General features: G+C 34.7%; 1 protein-coding gene across 11 annotated transcripts in view; it reads right to left on the minus strand.

Annotated features, from left to right (window-relative positions):
• Window positions 1–23,347, minus strand: part of MPDZ (multiple PDZ domain crumbs cell polarity complex component) — a 176,494-nt gene that overhangs the window by 62,367 nt on the left and 90,780 nt on the right. For 10 of the 11 annotated variants that reach the window (XM_074394831.1, XM_074394836.1, XM_074394835.1 and 7 more), the window contains 6 exons: window positions 22,290–22,499; window positions 19,759–19,875; window positions 16,930–17,097; window positions 9,762–10,043; window positions 9,380–9,503; window positions 1,220–1,418 (listed from right to left, as the gene is read on the minus strand). In XM_074394831.1, coding sequence (XP_074250932.1) covers window positions 1,220–1,418; window positions 9,380–9,503; window positions 9,762–10,043; window positions 16,930–17,097; window positions 19,759–19,875; window positions 22,290–22,499 — 1,100 coding nt within the window. The remainder of the gene's footprint in view (window positions 1–1,219; window positions 1,419–9,379; window positions 9,504–9,761; window positions 10,044–16,929; window positions 17,098–19,758; window positions 19,876–22,289; window positions 22,500–23,347) is intronic. The other variant, XM_074394833.1, reaches the window with a different exon arrangement.

Genomic DNA, 23,347 nt, shown 5'->3' on the forward strand with positions numbered 1-23,347 from the left:
TTGTTACCTAAGCCCTAGCAATATGCTTTGCAAAACAACTAGTAACAAAGAATGTAGTCAATAAAAAAAGATTAAGACATAAAAGTCCCCCATACTAATAATCATTATATCCATTTTAGGTAAAAAATCTTTCCCTGAGCTCTTATTATGTGATGTCATCCCTCATACATTAAAAACAAATATTCAGTGATTCATGCTGGAGGCAAATGTCGCATTGATGAAGTATCACAATAAAGTCATGAGCTGATTTTTATGTTGGTTCAAGGAATGTTTAGTGACTTGAAAACCAAACCACATATATGATATGCTTTTAGTACATTATGGGATTATCAGAAATCTTAAGCACTTCCTGACAAAATATCCTACATGACCGACACAGACCGTACCAACATATTGTCTATCCCCTAGGTTTATGAGGTAGTTCAAGAAAGGGTAAGTTTTGAGTCAGATGGACACTGTTTTATGTTTTTTGCATGTCTGGCCCTTAAAGAACTGGCTTAGTTCTAGGATTTACACAGTTCAATTAGGTGGGGTACAATTCCTTATACTGAAGCCAAACCAAACATCTTTCTAAGATCCTAAAATTGGGCCCTCTTGCTATGTGAGAGTCATTGCATCCCACACATCTATGGTTGTTGTAGAAATCACTGGAGAAGTCTAATAAAAAATACAGGCCAGGCACGGTGGCTCACACCTGTAATCCCAGCACTCTGGGAAGCTGAGGTGGGTGGATCACGAGGTCAGGGGGTTCAAGACCAGTCTAGCCAAGATGGTAAAATCCCATCTCCAGTAAAAACACAAAAAATTAGCTGGGTGTGCTGGCATGTGCTGTAATCCCAGCTACTCAAGAGGCTGAGGTGGAGAACTGCTTAAACCCAGGAGACAGAGTTTGCAGTGAGCCAAGATCATACCACTGCACTGCAGCCTGGCAACAGAGCTAGACTCCGTCACAAAAACAAAACAAAACAAACAAACAAAAAAAAAAAAACAAAGAAAAAACAAAGCAACATTTTCAAATTTTTAATACTGCTATAGTCTCAAAGAAACTATACTTAGAATTGAGAATGGTTCAAAAATCGTCAATTTCTTGAGTGATTTATATTTTTTAAAAAGTGTGATAATGTTTGTATCTCAAACAGAAGTGTATACTGAAAAAGAATTCTGATTAATTGGAATTCCTGAATTTCCCCAGCCAAACTGGGCTCCAAATGATACTTACTTTATGTCAGGGCCAATGAGAGAATGTCTTCTCAACATAGCTCGAGCCTGGGCATTGGTTACACTGATGGTAGACTCTTCATTAATGGACAAGACGCAGTCCCCAATGGCAATCCGGCCATCTCGACTAATGGCACCTCCATGAATAATGCTTCGAACAATCATCCCCAAGCCATCTTTATTAGCACTAACTGTCATTCCTACAGGAAAAGAGAAATGCATATATAATTAAATACATGATTTTCAAATTCATTTTAATTTGAATTTAATAATTCCTATGACTTGTAGATAAAAATAGGAGTAGCATTTTAGTCAATAAAAAGCAACAGCAAAAATAAGAAAAAGTGTTTCTAACAAAAAATATTTTTAAGTAAATTTGTAAATGTTTGTCAAATTGTATAGAGTCAATATATTATAAAAGAAACGGGTCTACATTGTGGAATGAATGTAATTTAGGCAATGTGATGTGTTGCCCCCTTGAATAAAAAGGACTCTCAGGGAGAGTACTGTGATACAGCTGAATCAGTTTTACAATAGCAGTTTGTCTCTTACACATAAAAGAGAATTAAAATCAAGACTTCAAAAGGAAAATTCGTTCTGCAAATTAAGAAATTATCTGCTATTACCTTATTTCTATGTCACCTGTTCATTCAGGATCTATTTACTATATGACTAATAAGTGCCAAAACTATGTTGGTTGCTTAAGATAAAAGCACAGCACAGAATTCCTAACATCAAGAAGCTTATATTGAAGTCTCCATACCTGGAGGCTATCGTAGTGCGTGAAAGTATAGTTTATTGAAGTAAATTGCTATGAACTTAATCTATTTCCATTTTATCTCTGAACTTTAAGCCTCTAATTTGGATATTAAATTGCACTTTTTTTTTTTTTTTTTTTTTATGATGGAGTCTCACTCTGTCACCCAGGTTGGAGTACAGTGGCATGATCTCGGCTTACTGTAACGGGGGTTCCAGTGATTCTCCTGCCTCAGCCTCCTGAGTAGCTGGGATCACAGGCGTACGCCACCACATCCAGATAATTGTCGTATTTTTAGTAGAGATGGGTTTCACCATATTGGTCAGACTGGTCTTGAACTCCTGACCTCGTGATCTGCCCGCCTTGGCCTCCCAAGGTGCTGGGATTACAGGTATAAGCCACTGCGCTGGCCTAAACTGCCCTCTTTTCATGTCCCATGGATGTCTTGCAGGAAATGCAATCTCAGCATGTGTAAAATTGAACCTGCAATTTTTAATCTCACATTATTTCTCCATTTTTCTTCCCGTTTTTCGGTAAATTGCACTACCACACTACCCTCCATTATTCAAAGTAGAAATACTGAGGTCTTTCTTGATTTATACCTCTCTCTCAACCCCTATATTTATCTAATCACCAAATCCTGTCATTTCTATCTTCAAAATTTATCTTGAATCCATTTACCTTTTTCTATTTAGATACTAACCCTAGACTAAGTCAACACCTTCTCTTGCCTGACTTTTTGTAAAAGCCTCCTTCCTAACTGGTCACCTGCCTTCCATTATTGTCTCCTTTAATGCATAATTCCCACAGAAGACAGAGGGACCCTTACAAAAAAAGACAAGTCACATCCTATCAGTCCCTTGGCTGCAACTCTTCAATAGTTTCCCGTTGTAGTAAAACACCGAATACACTTGCTCAGCACAGTCTATAGGCCAGGGGTACACTGGCCTTTGCAGTGTGCATCCCTGCTTTGTGTTATGTCCTTCTTGACTCCCTGAATTCTAGCCACAAATACATCTAGTCTCTGCCCATTATGAAGTCTCTGCCTGACACCTTCTTTCTGCAGCTCTTGCACAGATAACTCTCTCTCACTCTTCAATATCACTTCCTCAAAAAGTCCTTCTGGAAGAGCAAGTCGGCTTTTCTGGGCCCTGGTTCCCCTCCAGATGCCAGCCTGACCCCGTCCCTGCCTAGCTCCAGAACTCTGGGTCCTCTTTAGGCGGGGGCGAGGGCCCAAGGGCCCCAGGCACCGGCCAGCCAAGGGGGCCTAGGGATGCCATGGTGGGCCTTCACAGAGTGGCCCTGGGCCCCAGGAGAAGCGGGAGGCCGGTGGGAGAGAGTGAGCTGACAGTTAGGGGATGGCTGTGGAGGCAGTGAGGCCCAGAGGCGGCTTGGGAGGAGGCAGGGGCCAAATGTTCCCTTTGCATCCGATCCTCACTCTATTCCTTGAAAAATAAAGAACTTTTAAAAATTATATTTAAAACTTTGCAAAAATAATGTAAGTTCACTTAAAATGAAGTGTTGAAAGTTTCTTCCAAAACAAAATTATATAATTAAACAAGATAAGGAGAGATATAAAGCTACCAGGGTATTTATAAAACCTTCTTTGACAGATGTCACAAATTCCTTTTTAGGTTTTTATATATTTTAAAAAATGATGTCTTTCCAAATATTAATTCTACTTATACCAAATTAGATATGGTATTTCAAACATTTTTAAAAATGATTCTGATTATGTTTTTAGCCTAATAGTTCATGCCTGGATATGGCAATCCAGGCTCCTACTTACTGTTTTCTGATACAAATAAAACATTTTTAAATGTACTTAAAACATCCAGGTAAGACTCATACTAACGATTTTTAAGTGTATTGTTAAGAAGACATCTCGGCTTACCATAAAATAGTAAGATACCATTTCAGGTGAGCAAAAAGACTGGCTCTGAAAATTTTCAAAAGGTACTCTAGTTTTTACTGATAAAGCCACCTTTCCCACCAATACCCACAATACAACCGTACTTTGGTAAAATAAAAATATGTCAGTACAAAGTAAAATTTAACTCAGTGAATCACACTGGGAATCTAACTCATCGTCTTGTTCTCATTAGCACCAGGCAGACTACAAAAGGTAAAACACAGACATGAAACATATCATGAGCTATGGCCAACATGATCTCTGAATTCACTTTTAATAGTGTATTTAACTCATGACTCTCAGCTATGAAGGCTGTCAGGTCACATCAGCCATGTAAACCAAAAAGTCAACATGAGTTAGCTGAGCTTATACTTTCCTTTCACCAAATGACAACTTTCAAGGTTGAGTAACTTGGGGGTGATCTCCATTAACTAGATTTTGGTTATAACTTGTAAGATCTCTCAATTTTTTCCTGGAAGAAGTATCGAAGAATATCCCAAACCCCAAATCATGTACTTTGGAACTAGAGAACTGGTTACAAATCTGTTTTTCCACCACTTCCAATCAGTACAAGCTTGGGCAACTGACCTATCCTCACACAGAGCCTCAGTTTACTTATCTCTTAAAAGGGATGGCATTTTCTCCTATGGTTGTTTAAAGAATTAAATGAGAAACACTTATGTATAGTATAACTTTTAAAGTACCTGACACAAAGTGTACAACAAAATTTAGTCAGAAAACTAAAAACAAAACTCATAAAATATGTTTAAAATGCAAACCAAGGTTACATTGCTCCCTAAAGACTAAATGCAAATCTTAATTCAGTTTTAAAACAAAACTTGTTATTACAACAATCATAATGTGCCCTTGGGTAACTCGAGTACTGAATGTATTATATGGTATATGTGAAAATCAGAGACAGGTTTGAGTTCTGACTCTTCCTCTTTAAGGGTTGAGTAATTTCAAAGGAATTCCTGAGTCTGTCTATGTTTCTGTATCTAATCAGTGAAAGGAAGATAAGATCTTCCTTTCCTTTCTTTTCACCTGAAGAACCTTGCTTTTTACCTTCATGTCCAAACACCACATCATTAACCAATGGACCAAAGACTTATCAAAAAGCATCAAGATTAGAATTTTTTAATGATCATTATATGCATGTGGACATTTATTAATGTATCTGTATTTCTATATATAACATTTTCACTCTACATTTAACTAAGTTCAAAAACCTGAATGATTCATGATATCAAAACAATGGATTATGACAGTTTTTACAGAAACCTGTCATTTATTAATAACTTCTTCTAGTCATCACTAGACAAAGAAAGAAATTATTATTGACAAAACTAAAACTGCAAACAATCTCATACAGTCAATTAAGGGGAGACTGTGAATCTAAGAAAGTGAGCTCACTGATAAAACCTTTCATAACTTACTTTTCCACCAGCACAAAGCCAGACTCTATTTAGACTTCCTAGAATACTATTTATCGCACTTTTTGTTACTTCAAGCTGTACAGTCAACACTTAATTAAACTGAATGCTTTAATTAAATTTTTTAAAAAGATTTTTCAAGATTCCTTTACATTTAGTTATTCAAAGTGCTATAGAATAGAAATTGGAACATTGAGCATCTCCTGCCAAATGAGATAACAGAGTAATGTTCTTGCCTTGGCATGCTGTAAATGTGAACCCCAAAATGCCAGAGGAACCTCACTGGGTCCCAGGAAATCGAAAACCCAGGGAGAAAGCCCTATAAATATATTGGGCATATCAATAATGGAAATGAAGCAGAAAAGTTAAACTAATTGTGATTTATACTGAATGGTAAACTAAATGATGCTGTAATTTCACACTTAAATGTTTTACTTTATTTATTTTTTGAGACAGAGTTTCGCTCTCGTCACCTAGGCTGGAGTACAGTGGCTCGATCTCAGCTCACTCCCTCAGTCTGCCAAGTAGCTGGAATTGCAGGCACCTGCCACCACACCTGGATAATTTTTTGTGTTTTTAGTAGAGACGGGGTTTTGCCATGTTGGGCAGGCTGGTTTTGAACTTCTGAATTCAGGTGATCTGCCTGTTTCGGCCTTTCAAAGTACTGGGATTACAGGTGTGAGCCACCACGTCTGGACAAATGTTTTACTTTCACTAAACAAATGAAAGGGCTCTTCTATACTTTAATTTTAAAGTCAGGTGTTGAGGTTTAAAGGGATTTCTAGCTATGATGGAAAGGCAGGCCACTTTTACCTTTCACGGTTTTCTTCTAATAACTTTATTAACCTAGCATTTTTTTTTTTTTTTTTGAGACGAAGTTTCACTCTTATTACCCAGGCTGGAGTGCAATGGCGTGGTCTCGGCTCACCGCAACCTCCGCCTCCTGGGTTCAGGCAATTCTCCTGCCTCAGCCTCCTGAGTAGCTGGGATTACAGGCACGCGCCACCATGCCCAGCTAATTTTTTGTATTTTTAGTAGAGACGGGGTTTCACCATGTTGACCAGGATGGTCTCGATCTCTTGAACTCGTGATCCACCCGCCTCGGCCTCCCAAAGTGCTGGGATTACAGGCTTGAGCCACTGTGCCCGGCAACCTAGCATATTTTTATATCAAAACTTAAAAACTAAGGTGGAAGCAACTCAAGTATCCATCAATAGATGAATGAATAAACAAAGTATAGTGTATATGTACAATGGAATATTATTCAGCCTTAAAAAGGAAATTCTGATACATGCTACAACATGGATGAACCTTGAAGACATTATACCCTGTCACACAAGTATAAATATTGTATGATTTCACCTATATGAAACATTTGGTCAAATTCACAGAGACAGAAAAATGAATGGTAGTTGATAGGGGACTGGCAGAGAGAGCAATGGGGAACAATTGTTTAATGGATACAGAGTTTCAACTGGGGAAAATAAAAGCATTCTGGAGATGGATGGTGATGATGGCTGCACAACAATGTAAATGCACTTAATGCCACAGAAATGCACTCTTAAAAATGATGAAAATGGTCAATTTTGTATTAGTATAATTACCATAATAAAAAAAATCGATGTATCTTGACATACTAGCAGAATATATAAGAAAATCTATATACTTTCCCCAAAAGATGAAGAAATGCTTCAACAAAATTCAACATGCTCACAATCAATTAAAAATTGGTAAGCAGGCAAGGCAGGATGGCTCATGCCTGTAATCCTAGCACTTTGGGAGACCGAGATGGGCAGATTGCCTGAGCTCAAGAGTTCAAGACCAGTCTGGGCAACATGGTGAAACCCCATCACTACTAAAATACTAAAATTCAGCTGGGTATGGAGGCAGAGGCCTGTAATTCCAGCTATTCAGGAAGCTGAGAGGTACAAAAACTGCTTGAACCTAGACTGTGGAAGTTGCAGTTTGCCGAGATCATGCTACTGTACTCCAGCCTGGACAACAAAGCGAAAACTCTGTCAGAAAAAAAAAAAAAAATTGGTAATCAACCCAAATGGTCAGATTGCAAAATTGATGTACCCAAACTATGGCTCTTTCAAGAGGCTCCTAACTGCTTCACCAACCTAAGCTGAATGCCCTTCTTAAAACACAAATCTGAGCATGTCACTCTCCTGTCCTTAGCTCCCGCTGCCTACAGGAAGCATAAGGCAGTAGATGGCTACGGCAGAAGCTCTGTGTGCTGCACACAAACCCATCCAGCAGTTGTCTCCCACGTCTTACTTTGCAGGTCATCACAACACACTTCATTCATACAGAACTAGTTCCAGTAATATTTCACATCTCTCTGCTTTACTGTTAGCAGCTTTCAACTTTTTCCAGTTCCTCAACTATGTGGTTAAAACATCCTCTTTTTAGACCTAAATCATACATCTCCTTTTTTCTGAAACCATTCTAAATTTCTCCACACTTGGAGAGTAGGGATTAGTTGTTCCCTCTTGTAAGCCTTCAGTGTTCTCTGTGTAAGTATCTATCATAGCATGTACAATATTTTAATGCCTTTGGGATTTTAAATGTCAATTTAAATCTTACTCTCTTAAACTTGTGTTCTTTGAGAACAATGGTAATATTATGGTGTCTCTGCATAGTGGATATAGTATGAAAATAAATGTTTGCTAGTTTAGCAAATACAACAGAATAATAGTGCTTAAACGGGCTTTGCAAAACCTCTGTCTTATTAATCGTTCAAGAAAAATGGCTTCAATGGCCAATTAAATGTGAAAAATGCTGCATTTGATAATCTCTTAGTGATTCACAATGCACACTGGAGCATAAAACATACTGAGAGGTAAAAAGAAAACTGTCTTCTTAAATTTACCTCACCCCAAACTTTTAAACTTGGAACTCATTTATAACTCCTATTAACATCCTACAGAACTAATATTTTGAGTAACACGGCATCAGAAACACTAAAGCCGATGAAATAATTCTGGCATGGCTTAGGTATCTGCATCATAATTAATGAGTATGGAAAGTTCTGCAGTTCAAGCTTTGTATCATCCTATTAAATGTAATATGTTTAAGAAGTATTATAACAACACAAAAATTATCTGCTATAATTCTGTTTAGCTGCTGCTGATAGTACCCCGCCACTATCAAATGGAACAAAATCTTGGAAACTAAGGCTGAAATCCCACTCATCAAGTAAGCACTGCTGGATTTCTCTGCCAAATCTCAAAACTTAACAAGGCAGTAAGACCCTGCCTTAAGATATCAATGTAAAGGACAGTGGTTGGTTACTTCACAGAAGGAAAAGGATCTCTGGTGCTGAATTAACCAGAGTCTTGGGCTGCATTTAAAGACTTGGAGCAATCTACCATCCTATTTATCAAAAAGGACAGGGCTGAGTCACATGACTGTATAACTCAACGAGAGAACAAATGTGCTCTGCCTCGACACAGTTTTAGCTATTGTAATTAGGATATTTCCACAGAAAGTCGTCTTTGTCCAATTCAGAGGGTTTTGTGGGTAAAAGAGGACACAAAAATCCTGCCACCTGGGAAGTCCTACTGAATAACTCACATTTACATTTTGGTAGTGGCACACCTGGTTGTCTTTTTAGTCTTTCTTTCAGTGAGTGAAAGAAATTAAATACAGACTGACTTATACATCACTGGTACATTCAAAGAAACTAATAATTTACTTTTCCAAAGAATTTACAATTCTAAATTGCTGACTTTTCCTTTTCTAAGAATTCCCTTTCTGATTTGCTGTTTCATACACAATTCATATATCTTTTACTGAATGTAAATGAGGCTTGTGAATGCTCTGAAATAATTAAGAGAATGAAGGATTTCTGCTCACATGAAGTAAACAAACCTGTAAACCATTTCAGAAAAAATAATGAGGACATAGAAAGAAAAACCATAAAAACTAAAGGAAAGTTTCTACCATCTGTTCTCTTATCTACAGCAAAAAATATTGAAATTTACTGTATTCAATATTTCCCCTTGGTCAAGGGGGTTGAGAAATAGAGGTATATGAGGAAAATGAGAAACTTACCTAAGCTAGAATTGCCTTTTGCTATAGTTATAGTCCTTTCAAAAGATTCTTCAGATACATTTTGAAGCATGACACACTCAGCATTAGAGGACAGGGAGCTCTGTTCAAGTAGGTACTCAGAGCTCTGTAAGAAAGAAAACACAAGTCATAAGTCACATGGAAAGGGAAACTAGACTTTGGAGTGTGATTTCAACATCACACATATTCTCTAATTGATTGTGCTTTATTCTGCAAGAACCTACAACCAAAACAAGTTCATAGGTTGCTTTCTGAAAATCTCAGTGTCAAGAGGCACCAATTCCAAACGAAGAGATTAGCCAGAATAACCCTTCACTATTCTCTACCTCATCATAAAACACAAACAATTTCTTTAAAATATTACCTTTCCAGCTGAATCGGGTAGCACAGAAGGAAGTTCTGTACTTGATATAACTTCACTAGGTAAATGAGATTCATTCCACACTATTGTGTTTTCACATTCACATTGTTGCTCAATAGCATTTGCCGGTGTGTAGTCATTTATAGTAAAGCCAGAAGTAGTCCCCATACTTATGTCTACTGAAGATGTATTCTCATCCTGTCTTTGTAGGAGATTCTGGGTATATAGTTCCTCCAAAGACATATGGAGATCAAGCACTGGATCAGAAGAATTTTCGATAACATCCTGGTGGTTGAGAAAAAAAATTAAATAAATAAATAAATAATGTGACCAGTATTATATCAATGTAATTTATAACATCACTTCTTAATGAACAATTTAGTAAAATGTAAAACATAACAATTATTTATTACTCAAAAAGCCTTAACAAACATACAATTCTTCACTTAGCAGATTTTCTGTGTATCTGTATTTTAATAAACCCTTTTAAATACATTTCCTGCAAGTCATACATCTCATGTTCTACTGAGTTATACTTGTACAAGATACTGTACATAAGATCATTTAGATATAATACTATGTTCTTTCTACAAATAAAATTATTCAGAGTTCAAATTACATAGAAGAGCAAGTAACATACTTCCCAATCTCACTTAAATTGTAGTTTCTTTCCTATCAGTCTGAAGTTCCTATTTATTATGAGATCAAGAACATAAAAACTATGACACATTAATTGATTTGGACTCACAAAAGCCTCCAAGACAAAATTATTTTGATAGGCATTTATAAGTAGTTATGGAGAAGAACAGAAAGCTTTACAATTCAGATTATCATAGGGAAATTTTACATAAATATTGTATAAGATATAACAGAAGGAATAGTAAAATGGAATGTCATAAAATGTAGGCTCTAAATCCAGGCTCTCTGATTAACAATCTGTAGATCACAGAACCTCTCTGGGCTTTATATTAGACAATTTCTACAATCCTCTGAAACTAAAATTTTATAGTTCTATATAAATATGTGGATCTACTTACAACAGATATATTGCAACACTAATGTGCTTTGGGCAAGCAGTCACTTCATAAACTGCTGTTGAATAAACCTGTCAGTTTTCCCTTCAATTCTTTTATTGATATTTTTAATGTATAAAAGTATCATATGAATATATTATTGCATAAAGGATTCAAGATACAGACATGTATTGTGTATGCATACAGAATACAATATGAATAGTCTTTGCTATGGCTCCTATTTGCATTCCCTTCACCAGTAAAAATGGCTGGCATCAGTTAGGTGTTTATCCATCAAATTTTTAATGCATTTGCATAATATATACATACAACTACACCTGTACAGACTCACACATAGAAGCAGATATAGCAGACATACATTTTTTAAAACACAATCATACAATAAATAGCATTTTTACTTTTTTTGCAGTATCTTTGCATCTTGATCTGAGTTTAAAAACAAGTCAACTTTAATCTTCTTATGGCTGAAAGTTATTCCTAAGTATGAAAGACACTGATGTGTAAACTCTGAAGCCAGGATGCCTGAGTTCAAATGCTGGCTCACCACTAATTAAATGTCATAGTTTTGACAAGTTACTTAAACATTATGCCTTGGCTCTCTCATCTACCAACTAGGGAAAATAACAGAACCTAATACAGGACTGTAGGGAGGACAGACAGCATTAATACTCACAAAGTACTAAAAACAGGCCTTAATAGAAAATGACCAGTAATTGTAAGCTACTGCTTTAATTTATATTCTACAACTTTGTGCATATGTATGAAGACATATTCACTATGAATCACTAGAATTGCAGTGGTTGGTCAAATGATATGCACACTTAAAATATTGGTACATACTGTTAAATTGTCTTCCAATTTTCTCTTACAAAAGGAAAATATAGGAATACCTGTTAATGAATCTTGCCAGCCCTAGATTAGTTTGGCAATTTGATTTATAATAAATACATTCATTAATGTTTTACTATGTGTGTTCCTAACAGTTATCAAGGATAAGCCATTTATATTTCTTCTGTTAACACTATCTTCATATTCTTTATACAACATTGTCTCAGAGTTCAAATTATATAAAGAAGCAAATGACTTATAATTTCAAATTTCACTTAAAATGCAATTCAGTTATAATTACTTTTGAAGTTCCTATTTATGAAGTGATCAAGAACATAAGAAGTATGATATTAATTGATGTGGATTCACAGGAGCCTCCAAGAGAAAATTATCTTAATAGGCATTTACAGGTATTTATGATGAAGAATAGACATTTTTCTTGTCATTGTCATAGTCTGAATAAGAAGTCTTTGTGATATACACTGCAAATATTCTCCCAGTCTGTCACTTGTCTTTAAGTTTAATAGGTAATATTTTGTCATGCAGAAGTTATTTCTATAACCAAATTTGTCATTTTTTTGTGCTTCTGTGTTTTATGTATTACTTAATAAGTCCTTCCACAAAAAGTAAATGAAATGCTTTCTAGTGTTTTTCTTCTATTTTATAAACACTTTGTTTTAGATTTTAACCACCTAGATTTATTTCAGGGTGTGGTGTGAGATATGGGTCTGTCATTTTTTTCCTAAATGGGTAATTAATTACTCCAGCACAATTTATTATATATTCTTTTCCTTGAATGTAAGTTATTATCTCTCTAGCATTACCAGATATTCCTAGTACAAAGAATTGAGGCAAGTGGAAATATCATATAAGCAATTAATATCTGTAGCTTCTTCAGAAACAAATGATAGGAAGATATCATCCTCCACATTTCAGGATCTAAACAATAACATGTTGGTTCCCTCACCCAACTTTGATAATTTTATTCGTATGAAAAATAATAATGTACTTACTACAGAATTGGTTAGCTTCCATATTACTAAATTTATTATAATGATTAGCAGTAAATCATCTTCCCCATGCCTCAAATAAAGATAACAATCAAAACTGCTTTTCATTAGAAAAAGAGGTCAAGTCACCCTCGTTAGCTGGGGTGTACTGTAAATGGTGTAACAGTCCCATGCATTATTCATGAAGGAGTTAACACAGACACATAGAAAAGAAAGAGCTAATCAACACAGTAGACAACATACGCCCACTTCAGAAACATTTCTGGTTGCTCAACAACCAACTCAGTTTTATTTTTAAAAGTCTTATGGATCTAAAAGAAAAAGAGTTCTTCCCTCATAAGATGTACAAAAATAACCACAATTTCCCAGTGCAACTTGATATCTAAAGCGAAGTCTTTCAAAAGTCTATATTAATATGTGACTTCACTTGATATATTCTTGTCCTCAGTAAAAAACTGGAAAAAGGTTACACTAAAATGTCAAACATACTTTTAAAAAGTTCTACTTCTTAAGAGCAATGCATAAATTAAGGTTAGACTTGGACATATAATTTACCAAGATGATATACTTACAAAAATGAACTAAATACTTGAGTATTCAATAGCCAACTACCTACTCTTCTTTTATAAGCAGTCTACCAGAGAATTATTATTATACTTTAAAAAATATATATTGCAAGCACAGGTGTTCCAACTGTCTTTTTCCCACTCTTCCTGAGATAAGATACACTTCCTTTATTGTTTTGACTCTGATGCTGCCAAGGAAAAAGGTAACACCTTTTATACCTTTGAGAGCCTGCAATTTTGTCACTAAGACTTTCACAGTCACTCCCATCATTTTGATTACAGTGATTTAGTTTTTTATTCTAACCCCATCTGCAAAAAAAAAATAAAAATAAAATAAGAAACAGTATCAACATTCTAAACAGGGATGTGAAGGCAATAATATTTTATGCTAGAGAATGACACTAAGAATTTGTGAGAATGTTCAGACAACTAAAAAAAATGATGAAGTCTGTTAGTTGAGTTTGATGCACAAGGTGCAAAAGGGTTCCTATCTTGACAAACATCAAGTTGAACCTGCACTAGAATCCAAAGTATTTCCTGGCAGAACTGACATTCAGGAATGAAGGACAGGCACCACACTGGTAACAGTATCATCCGTGGAGAGAGGAAGGGTATGGGTATATATGGGGGAGCAGGGTGTAGAGCTGTGAATAAGGAGTAGAAAGGGAAACTTCAATAGATATTAAATCTTTATCAATTGTATTTTTAAATCAAAATAGGAAAAAATAAAACAAGTATGTTCTAAAAACCACATTAAGATTTTAAACAAAAGTCTGCAAATATTTAAATTTAAAAAACAATTATTTCTGTATTTTGTCATATCTTTGGAGGTAACAAGAAAAAAGAGTAACATGATTAACCAAAGAAATTAAAACTTAAAAGAATAAGAAAGGAAAAAACGCACTGGCTATAGCCACATTGCTTTTAAAATCCATTATTTCAATGACCCGCCTCTATTAAGCCAAATGCCAAAGAGGCAGGTATATTTTTCAGGTTCTTGGGTAATGGTTACTTCTCTTAAATTGTTACATGGTAACTAATCAAATTAAGCGAACACATACTCTTTAAAAAAGTCAAGTAGAATGGATCCCCCAATTAGAGAAGTTTGTGAGGAAGAGCCCCAACTTACGGCTACAGCCTTTTGGTGTTTAAGCTGCCCTGAAGAGCGAGGCCTCTCTCTATGAAGAGTTTGTACTCTGGATGATTAGCACTGACCACTTATGGTAGTGTACCTGACCAAGGCCAAAAGACCATTCGTCAAGGGGAAGAGATAAGTAAAATTATTTGTTCATTTCCAGTTGCCATTTAAGGCTACAAGATTATCATATTTGGCAAAGCCAAAAATCTAAGATCCTTACACTCTATTTTATCCTTTTTTCAAATCGGGATAGAGGCATCTTTGTTTTCCTTTTTTTTTTTTTTTTGAGACAGAGTCTCAGGCTGAAATGCAATAATGCAATCTCGGCTCGCTGTAACCTCTGCCTCAGCCTCCTGAGTAGCTGGAACTACAGGTGCCCACCACCATGCCCAGCTAATTTTGGAATTTTTAGCAGAGGTGGGGTTTCACCATGTTGGCCAGGATGATCTTGATCTCCTGACCTTGGGATCTGCCCGCCTTGGCCTCCCACAGTGCTAGGATTACAGGCGTAAGCCACCACATCTGACTGCTATACCAATTTTTATTTCTAAAAATAAGATAAATTTAGTGCAAAGAAACAATGCATTATATATTTATTTTATTTACATAAAAAATTTCAGTAAAAGTCTAGATATTAAAAAGTTGTCACCAAAAATATAAAATGTCACAGAGATTTTATCATGACGCAGGAACAGTCTTGCTTTCTAAGAAAACTGAGAGCACACAGGAGTTTCACAATGTGTTTTAAAACACCCTCATTAATGTCTTCTTTGTTGTTTTGTAGTTTAAGTATTTCAGTTGATAAACCAGCTTGCCAAAATTTGCCTCAACAAAAGAGTAAACTACTCGGGGTGGGGGGGGCGGGTAAGGAGGCAAACATACTTCAGTAAGCCAATATGTTGTGCTGCATACAGCCAGCATTTGCCCTGTAAAATATATGCTTCTCGGTATGCAGACGGTGTAATCCCTTTAAGTAACAATTACTAAGTTAAACAATGCAATCTGTCCACTGGCAAGAAGCAGTATGCTATGCTGTGGATTAGGAGATTCCATCAGGAGACAAACTCGGCTTCCAGCCCTGAGGCCAGTAAAGACTGAACACATTCCAGGCAGGACACAGCCAGACAGACAGTCTCAGGTGTGGTAAGAGAAGAGCAGCTGCTCCACTCAAGATTATACCTTGCAAACCAATTCAAGGAGATTGCCCAGCATCATTTGCAAGGATAACAGGTGCACCACGAACATAAAAGAAAAAATGCTTTGAAAATGTTCTGGCCAAAAAATCTGTTAATCAGGAAAGGAGGAAAACTGTGCTAGACCTATGGAAATTCCACTTTCCAACTTATTCATAAATACTCCTTCCCACTGGATTCAATTTATGTAGAAAATACTATTTCATATATTAAAAAAATACTGTCCAGTCTTTTCAACTTAATTTTAAACGTATGTTTATAGCATATTTCCAGCATAGAAAAATAGAAAGTATACTCATATATAAATTCTTTGCCATGATTTAACAGATATAAACATTTTGCCATATTTTCTTCAATCTATCTTTCTTCATAATATGTTGTAATGTATTAAACATTACATAGCTAAATTCCCATACTTCCTTTTTACTCCAAGGATAACTTCTTTTTTGAAGTTGAGAAGTATCATGCCAAAACAGTTTTAGATTTTACTATATACATGTACACACATATTCATAAAAAATGTATGTTGAATTGCTATGCATATCAATTTCCAAAAAACAAACAAATCGAAAGAAAAATGAGTAACCCAATACAAAATGGCCAAAAGATATGAAGAGATCTTTGATGAAAAGTAAAAACCAAATGGCCAATATTATGAAAAAATATTCATTCTCATTAGTAGTCAGGAAATCCAAATTAAAATAGTAAGATACCATTTCAAACCCAAAACACTGGATACACTTAAAAATATTACTTTTTGAACATCATAGAGTATGTCACCAAGAAAATGAATAGAGTTGGGGCATTTATGCCAATAATCTATTCCTAAACTATAAATGGCACAAATATGTCAAATAGTGACTAAACTCTTCATTCATATCCAGTGACATAAACATAATTTACCATTCACTGTGATTTTTTATGTAAAGTATTCTTTGGCATCATTTTGTATAAAAACATATGACAGTGTTAAGTTTAACATAGCTAGTAAATGTTATATTAATGCAGTAAGTATTTTACTATCCAACTTTGCATAGAAGTCAGTTTTAAAACCATTAAGAAAATAAAGTTATTCTTGTAATTTTTCCAATGTAGACTGCTAAAAACATAACTTGAGAAATATATGTTAAATTTTTCTTTCTGACATGTAAATCCTAATCAAAGCTTGGAGCCTCTGTGTCTATCATTCTGTCTCAGACACTAGATTTAAATACTTTCTATTCATCTGAAAGTTATCTAACCAACATTAGCTAAATGAAATTGTACTTTAATCCAACAACGAATGCACAACTAGAGAAACATAATGTCTCTAATATGTTATTCCCGTAACTCCCCGTAAGGACTGACCTCTGGAAAATTAAACACAAGATTTTCTAAAGAAAAACTGGCATTTCCTTTGTACCTTAGGAGGAGAGGATGGAAGGGAGGAACCATAGTTCAGGCCATCACCACAAGAACTGCCATGAAGAGATAAGACAGAGGCTCGAGTAGAGTAGATGCTGTCATTATCAGGAGAGTATTGAGACTCAAATGTGGATTCATCTACTAAGTCAACATCATTTGTGTCCACCTAGAAATAAAACAATAGTGTCAGTTGGGAATTCTGTTCTATTACATATATGACAAACAATGTCCATTTGAAACTAAAAGACAAACCGGTATCATTCTTTTATCTATTATTTTTCTATACGCCCTCTTCATTCTCATCAGAGACTGCTAGTGCAGCAGAACAAGGACAAATAGCCCACCTACAGCAGAAAATGCTGGCATACAAGGTTATTTTATTTCATCAATAAAAGGGCTAAAGGCAACAATTAACAAAGGACCTGGATCAATTCGAAGTTTAACCAGATGCATAGTTAAGAAAAATATTTACTTTTTTTTCAGCTCCCATGACCAACTCTTATAATTTTATAATAAAATTGTGTCATAATTTTTTCTAGTCAACCAAAATAAACTGTTATTCAACAAGGGAGCTAGGCAATTATGTATTTGTAAGCCACACTAAAACTATATATTTTGTTTAAATTATCTTGAACTAGATTTTAAAACTATTCAAGTTGCAGAAACCAAAAAGAAAATCTGTGATTTCATGCTAAAATTATACTAACAAACAAGGGGCCTAATTATGAGCTGGTTTTGGTGAGGCTTTAAGTTATAAACTTGTTAGAAAACTCATAAAGAGTGAGATAGAGAATTTCACTACATATTCTCTAATAATCCTATTGCTGTCTTCTGTCACAGAACCAAGAGAAATAATTAAATCATGATGAGCTTGAAGTTCTTTTTGCAATTCACTCACAGTCATACCTTAGAATAAGTAGAAATCAAATATATACTACGCTTCTCTGATATTACCAGCATTTTCTGTCTATCTTGACAAAATTCCTTTTTTTTTTTGTAATTTCAACTTACTTTTTGGCCAGGAAAAGTTAGAAGAATTGTAACATCAAAAACAAACAAACAAACAAAAACAGCAACAACAAAAAACTATTAAAAATACCTGTGGCCCAGTTTGAAGTGATTCTTCAAATACGTTTCATAGCCCAATAATACATGTTCAAACTCACTAGTGAGTCACTATACGGGAGGTTTACCCTTAAAAATACACATAATGTACAACAATCTAGATAGACAGTGTTAACTAAGCCTTGTGTCATAGATTACATACATATTTAAGTAACATTAAGGAAAGAATACCTCAATATAATTTGTATGTCTATTGTTGATGTCTTTACATCTTAGGAGAATCAATTCATTTATTTACTGTAGAGATAAAGCACTAAGACCCAAAGAAGTTGAGTGACCAGTCCAAGATTACTTAGCTGGCTAGCAAGAAGACCCAGGATGCATATTACCATTATAACATGCTTAGCTCACATAAAAGTGGAACTAATCTTCCTTTTGATTGGCATCCATTTGAAGAGGTTCAAGGAAGCCATGTAAACTCTAAAGAGAATATTATTTCTTCCGGTACTTTAGAACACAATCATATACAGTATATGTATCCTGCTACAATCAAAAAATATTTTCTATGGCTGGGTACTATTTAACACCACAGTACCTTATGTAATTCATTGTATATACTTAAGCTATCTAGTTTTGAAGTGCTAACATAACAGTCACAGACAGCAGGGCCATAAGTTACCTAGTATGTTAAATATTACAGTATAAAATTATTAATTTATTATAACATATTCCAAAACTTTTCAAATGGCTATTTCAAGAGCTTGCAATTTTAAAATACTAACAAAAAGAATTGTCTCCCCCAAAATTAGAATTAGCAAAATGTATATATAGTCAAAGAAATAATTCATTCTGTTTTAAAGCAAGGTGTGCACAGTTATAAATACATAATGAAGACTTTAACAGGTTTTAAACATGTCTTTAGTCTAACAAAATTAAAACAAGTATTTAAAAAGCAAGTATATTCCTTTCTAGCAACAGTGCACAACATTTGCCCCACAAAAAAAGTTAAGCTAGGAACCTAGCTCTAATAGTAGGGGAAAAGTGAACAGGATGTACTACTTGTATTTATCATGAGTAAATGTTACATGTATATTTATGCCTGGTATTTAGTTGTATCCTTTAGTTATTCATATAGCATTGTACCCTGTACCAGAAAAAAAGTTTCTTCAGAGCAGAGTGGCTCCAAATACTTTTATTCCAATGGATACTTTTTAAAACATCAAACAGAAATAAAATCTTAACTTAAATTTTTCTGATAAATCAGTATATTTACTTAAATGTATTTACAGAAAACATGGGCTTTACCTTTCCTTAAGACTGTGATGTTCTTAATAACTGAACCAATTTATATTATTTTCACACTATTAATATCTAATGAGAAAAAGAAACCTACTACCTCATTAAATACAGCCAAAACACTGATTTGTGACTGAATACTGAACACAGTTAAAGAATGCCTAGAGATGCCCAAGTATGAAGCTGGAGCAAACAAATGCTCCAATAACCTTAGATATGGTACAAAGATTAATTTTACATACTGCCACAATGCAACGCTAATTAAATTTTCCTCACAAATATTTTTCATATTGATTAAGGTTTTTCTTCCCAGTTTCATTTGTGAGAACTAAGTTGGAGAAAACATGTTTATCTTTCCAAAATATAATGATGAACAAAGAATACAGATTTCTTCAGAATATTCTGAAAGGCAAAGTAAGACACACAAGGTTTCTGAAAGAAAGTGTGGTAAGTCATAGCCACTAACCAGAGCCAAGTCAGCCCTGAAGAGGGGTTTGTCAGCCAGCCCTTCTTCCTCACAGGAGTGTGGTGGGTAGAGAAAGGAATCCTCCTTAGCAGAAACATAACCTTCTTCTGGTGAAAGCTGTAGGGAAAAGGTGTTCAAGGACCAGTTCATGGAAAAGAGAGAGAACAGCAAAGAGGAAAGGAAATGGGAAAAGAAGGGTAAAGGTAGGAAAAGTGACGGGGGGAGAAAAAGAAATAGGAAAGTTTTCAAATTATATAACTTTCACACAGAATGGTAAATATGAAATCTGATATTCATATTTAACATTTATTTGATAAGACACAATGAGGATTATTTATTCTAATATAAAAATCACCTGTTGGATAAGAATCCCTTTCTACTAATTTTTCATTCTTATAAAAAATTATCTTTCTAACTCAATGATTTTTTAAAATTCTGTAATAAGCTTCTAATTATTTTTATCTGCAAAATATTCTGGTCAAACAATGACTTCCTAATACAGAAATGAAACAACTTTTAGGTATTAAGAAATAAAAGAAGTTGCAGAAAAACAAAATAATAAAAAGAAATATCAACTTCTGTCATCCCTTATAAAATATTATTTTAAATAATTCCATTTACTTGAAAAGGAATGTTACTAAATCCTACAGTGAACTCAATTGAGCATGGCTTAAAAAACAAAACAAAAACAAATCTCTACATGTACACAGTCTGCTTAACTTGCAGTTTAGAGGTATTATATTCCAAACTTGGTCACACTGACAGAAAAGCTAACAAATTTATTCTACTCTCACACAAAATGGGCTAAAATATTTAGCTCATCGGCTTGCCTACATCACCTGTATCAGCAAAACATTCAGAAGAAGTATTATAGGGCGGAAAAAAAAAACCTGTTTTTCTTCTTTGCCCATATATGCGAGTTTAATATTTAACAAGACTCACTTTAGGTAGTAGAGTTATTTATCATGTATTGCAATGCTTACTGAATTAAACACCAAATACTGTCATAGAAGAAATTTATTTTGGAACTATATAGAAAAAAGAAGACTACTTCTGAATAACTGGTATGGTTTCACCTTGAGGACAGTAAAATAAAAGGTATATTGAGTCATGTTTGCCATTTCTCTCTGTCCAACAGAAAGACCAGAACCAAATTTACGGTCCAATCTTAACAAATAGAGTCTTTGATAGCCTACCTTTATTCTTACATTTTATGCATAGTGCTCTTTTGTCATGATTTTTACAAGCCTGCTTCGATTTCAGATTGGATTAACATATTCTTCAATGATCCTGCCCTCCTTATCTTTGTTTTTTTCATAAATATATTTTAATTGGCTACTGGAATTATTTGTGGACTAAAAAGTGGTGCATAAAACTTTAACACTTAAAATTCATTAACAAAGCTTACTGTTTTAACAAATTCTTTCAAAAAAATCAACAAACCCAAACTGCTACTTATGAAAATATATTTATGTGTCTGCATTTTCTTAAGAAAAGGCATGTCTGCCTTTTCACTTAAAACTATATTGACATACTGGAAAAAACCCGCAAATACTGAGAACATCTCCAATATATAACTGCAATACAATGATAAGTGTCATTTGCAATCACCATATCTAACAAAATACACTGCTTTATGTAGCATAGATTCATTAGTTATTTCTATTATTATAGTAATTTATGATTTGGGAGCTATTCCCTGCCAGGAGAAGAGCCATAAACTGATGAACCCATTTTGGAAAGTTTAATTTCCTACTCTGCAGTAATTAGACAGAAAATGTGTTAAAGTCAACTGAATTTAGTAACTTGAAGACACTCTGACAGAGATTCTACTTTATCCCACTGTGATTAAAGATTTTATTGTTAGTTGTTAAGGCTATTAATTTTTCTAATAACCCACTACATTGGTATACATATTTTAAGCTGTATTTATTTGAAAATATTTGATTCTGCATTCATCACGACCTTATTACCAAATATAAAATGTCAAGGCTGGGCATGGTGGCTCATGCCTGTATTACTAGCACTTTGGGAGGCTGAGGTAGGGGATCACTTGAGGTCAGGAGTTCGAGACCAGCCTGACCAACATGGTGAAACTAAAAATACAAAATACAAAAATTAGCCAGACATGGTGGCACGTGGCTGTAGTCCCTGAACCCTGGAGGTGGAAACTATAGTGAGCTGAGATGTCACCACTGTACTCCAGTCTGGGTGACAGAGCAAGACTCCATCAAGAAAGAGAAAAAAAGAAAAAACAGAGAGAAAAGAAGGAAGGAGAAAGAAAGAAAAGAAAGAAATGTCAAAAGTGAACAAAAGAGCATTATTAATAAACTTTGTGGCTATTTTCTTTCCCCTATTTTTAAAAAAATATTACTTGAAATTAAATCTTTCTACCCATGGAGCTAGTAATCATGATGATGAAAAGTACTGAAAGTCATGATTCAATCACGAGAACATCTACAGCTAAAAGTAAACCTATGAACCATTTTGCTTGTAAATATAAAAGGAAGCAATAAAATCTGAATTCTTACGGGTAAAGGCTTAGCAACTCCTATTCTCACAGTTCCTGATGGTGCTCCCTTCAGTGCTTCTACAGCGTCCTCAAGACTGCTGTTTTCCAAGTTAACATCATTTACAAACATGAGTCGGTCACCAGGAAGGAGTCGTCCATCCTTTTCAGCAATGCCTCCAGGCACCAAAGAACGAATTACAATCACAGTGCTGGTTGGATCAATTGGATCCTGACAGAAAGCAAAAGGAAAGAGGAGTCAGCTCATTTTACAAAGAAAATTCTTCTACAGGTTGTCCACTGTAAACTGTAAGGAATGAGTAATTGTTTCAAGTGTCTAAAAATTGTCATGCCAAAAAAAATCCATATAAAATTTCTAATTAGTTATTTAGGCAAAGGTTATCTCTATTTTAGAGGATTTAGGAAGAACTCATCTGAAGCAATGGCATCCTCATTTCCTACAGTTCCTGAGTAGACATCTTAAATTGTACAGATAACTTTAAAATCGTAATTTCAACTTGGATAAGTTATCAAATTTTACAACTATCATTGGATGCCAGATGTTAAATATATCAATTATTAACAAAAGCATTTGTTAAATAGGGTGTTACTGTATGGAACATTCACTCACTACTAGATATATACGCACTGAAGGTAGAACCCAGTCTTTTGAAATGAAAGAACAAAGAGAGAAGCCATGAAGTATGTGGTAATGAAATATTTTCAGATATACAACAACCTTAATGTGTTAACAAGACTCTAGAGTCAGGCTGTAAGAACACAACTTCCTGAAGTCATCCAAGGTGGCTTTCTGATTCAGTATTAAGTAAGAAGCAAAAGCTGCACTCTATCAGACAGGCTTTACCATCTCCTCCCTTAGCAACGAATACAATGCAGGCAGGGGCACGAGGCCAACTTGACCAATTTAAGTATGTTCATAAATTTAGTCAAATGATTGGAACAGCAGACATATTAATTGGAATATCAGATTATAAATTATCATTTATGTTGGAGACAAAAGAAATATCTACTTCTTTATGACCTACTATTAAAATATAAGCCACCAAATAAGAGCACGGA

Source organism: Saimiri boliviensis, chromosome 2 (genome assembly GCF_048565385.1).
Source record: "Saimiri boliviensis isolate mSaiBol1 chromosome 2, mSaiBol1.pri, whole genome shotgun sequence".
NCBI classification, from domain to species: domain Eukaryota; kingdom Metazoa; phylum Chordata; class Mammalia; order Primates; family Cebidae; genus Saimiri; species Saimiri boliviensis.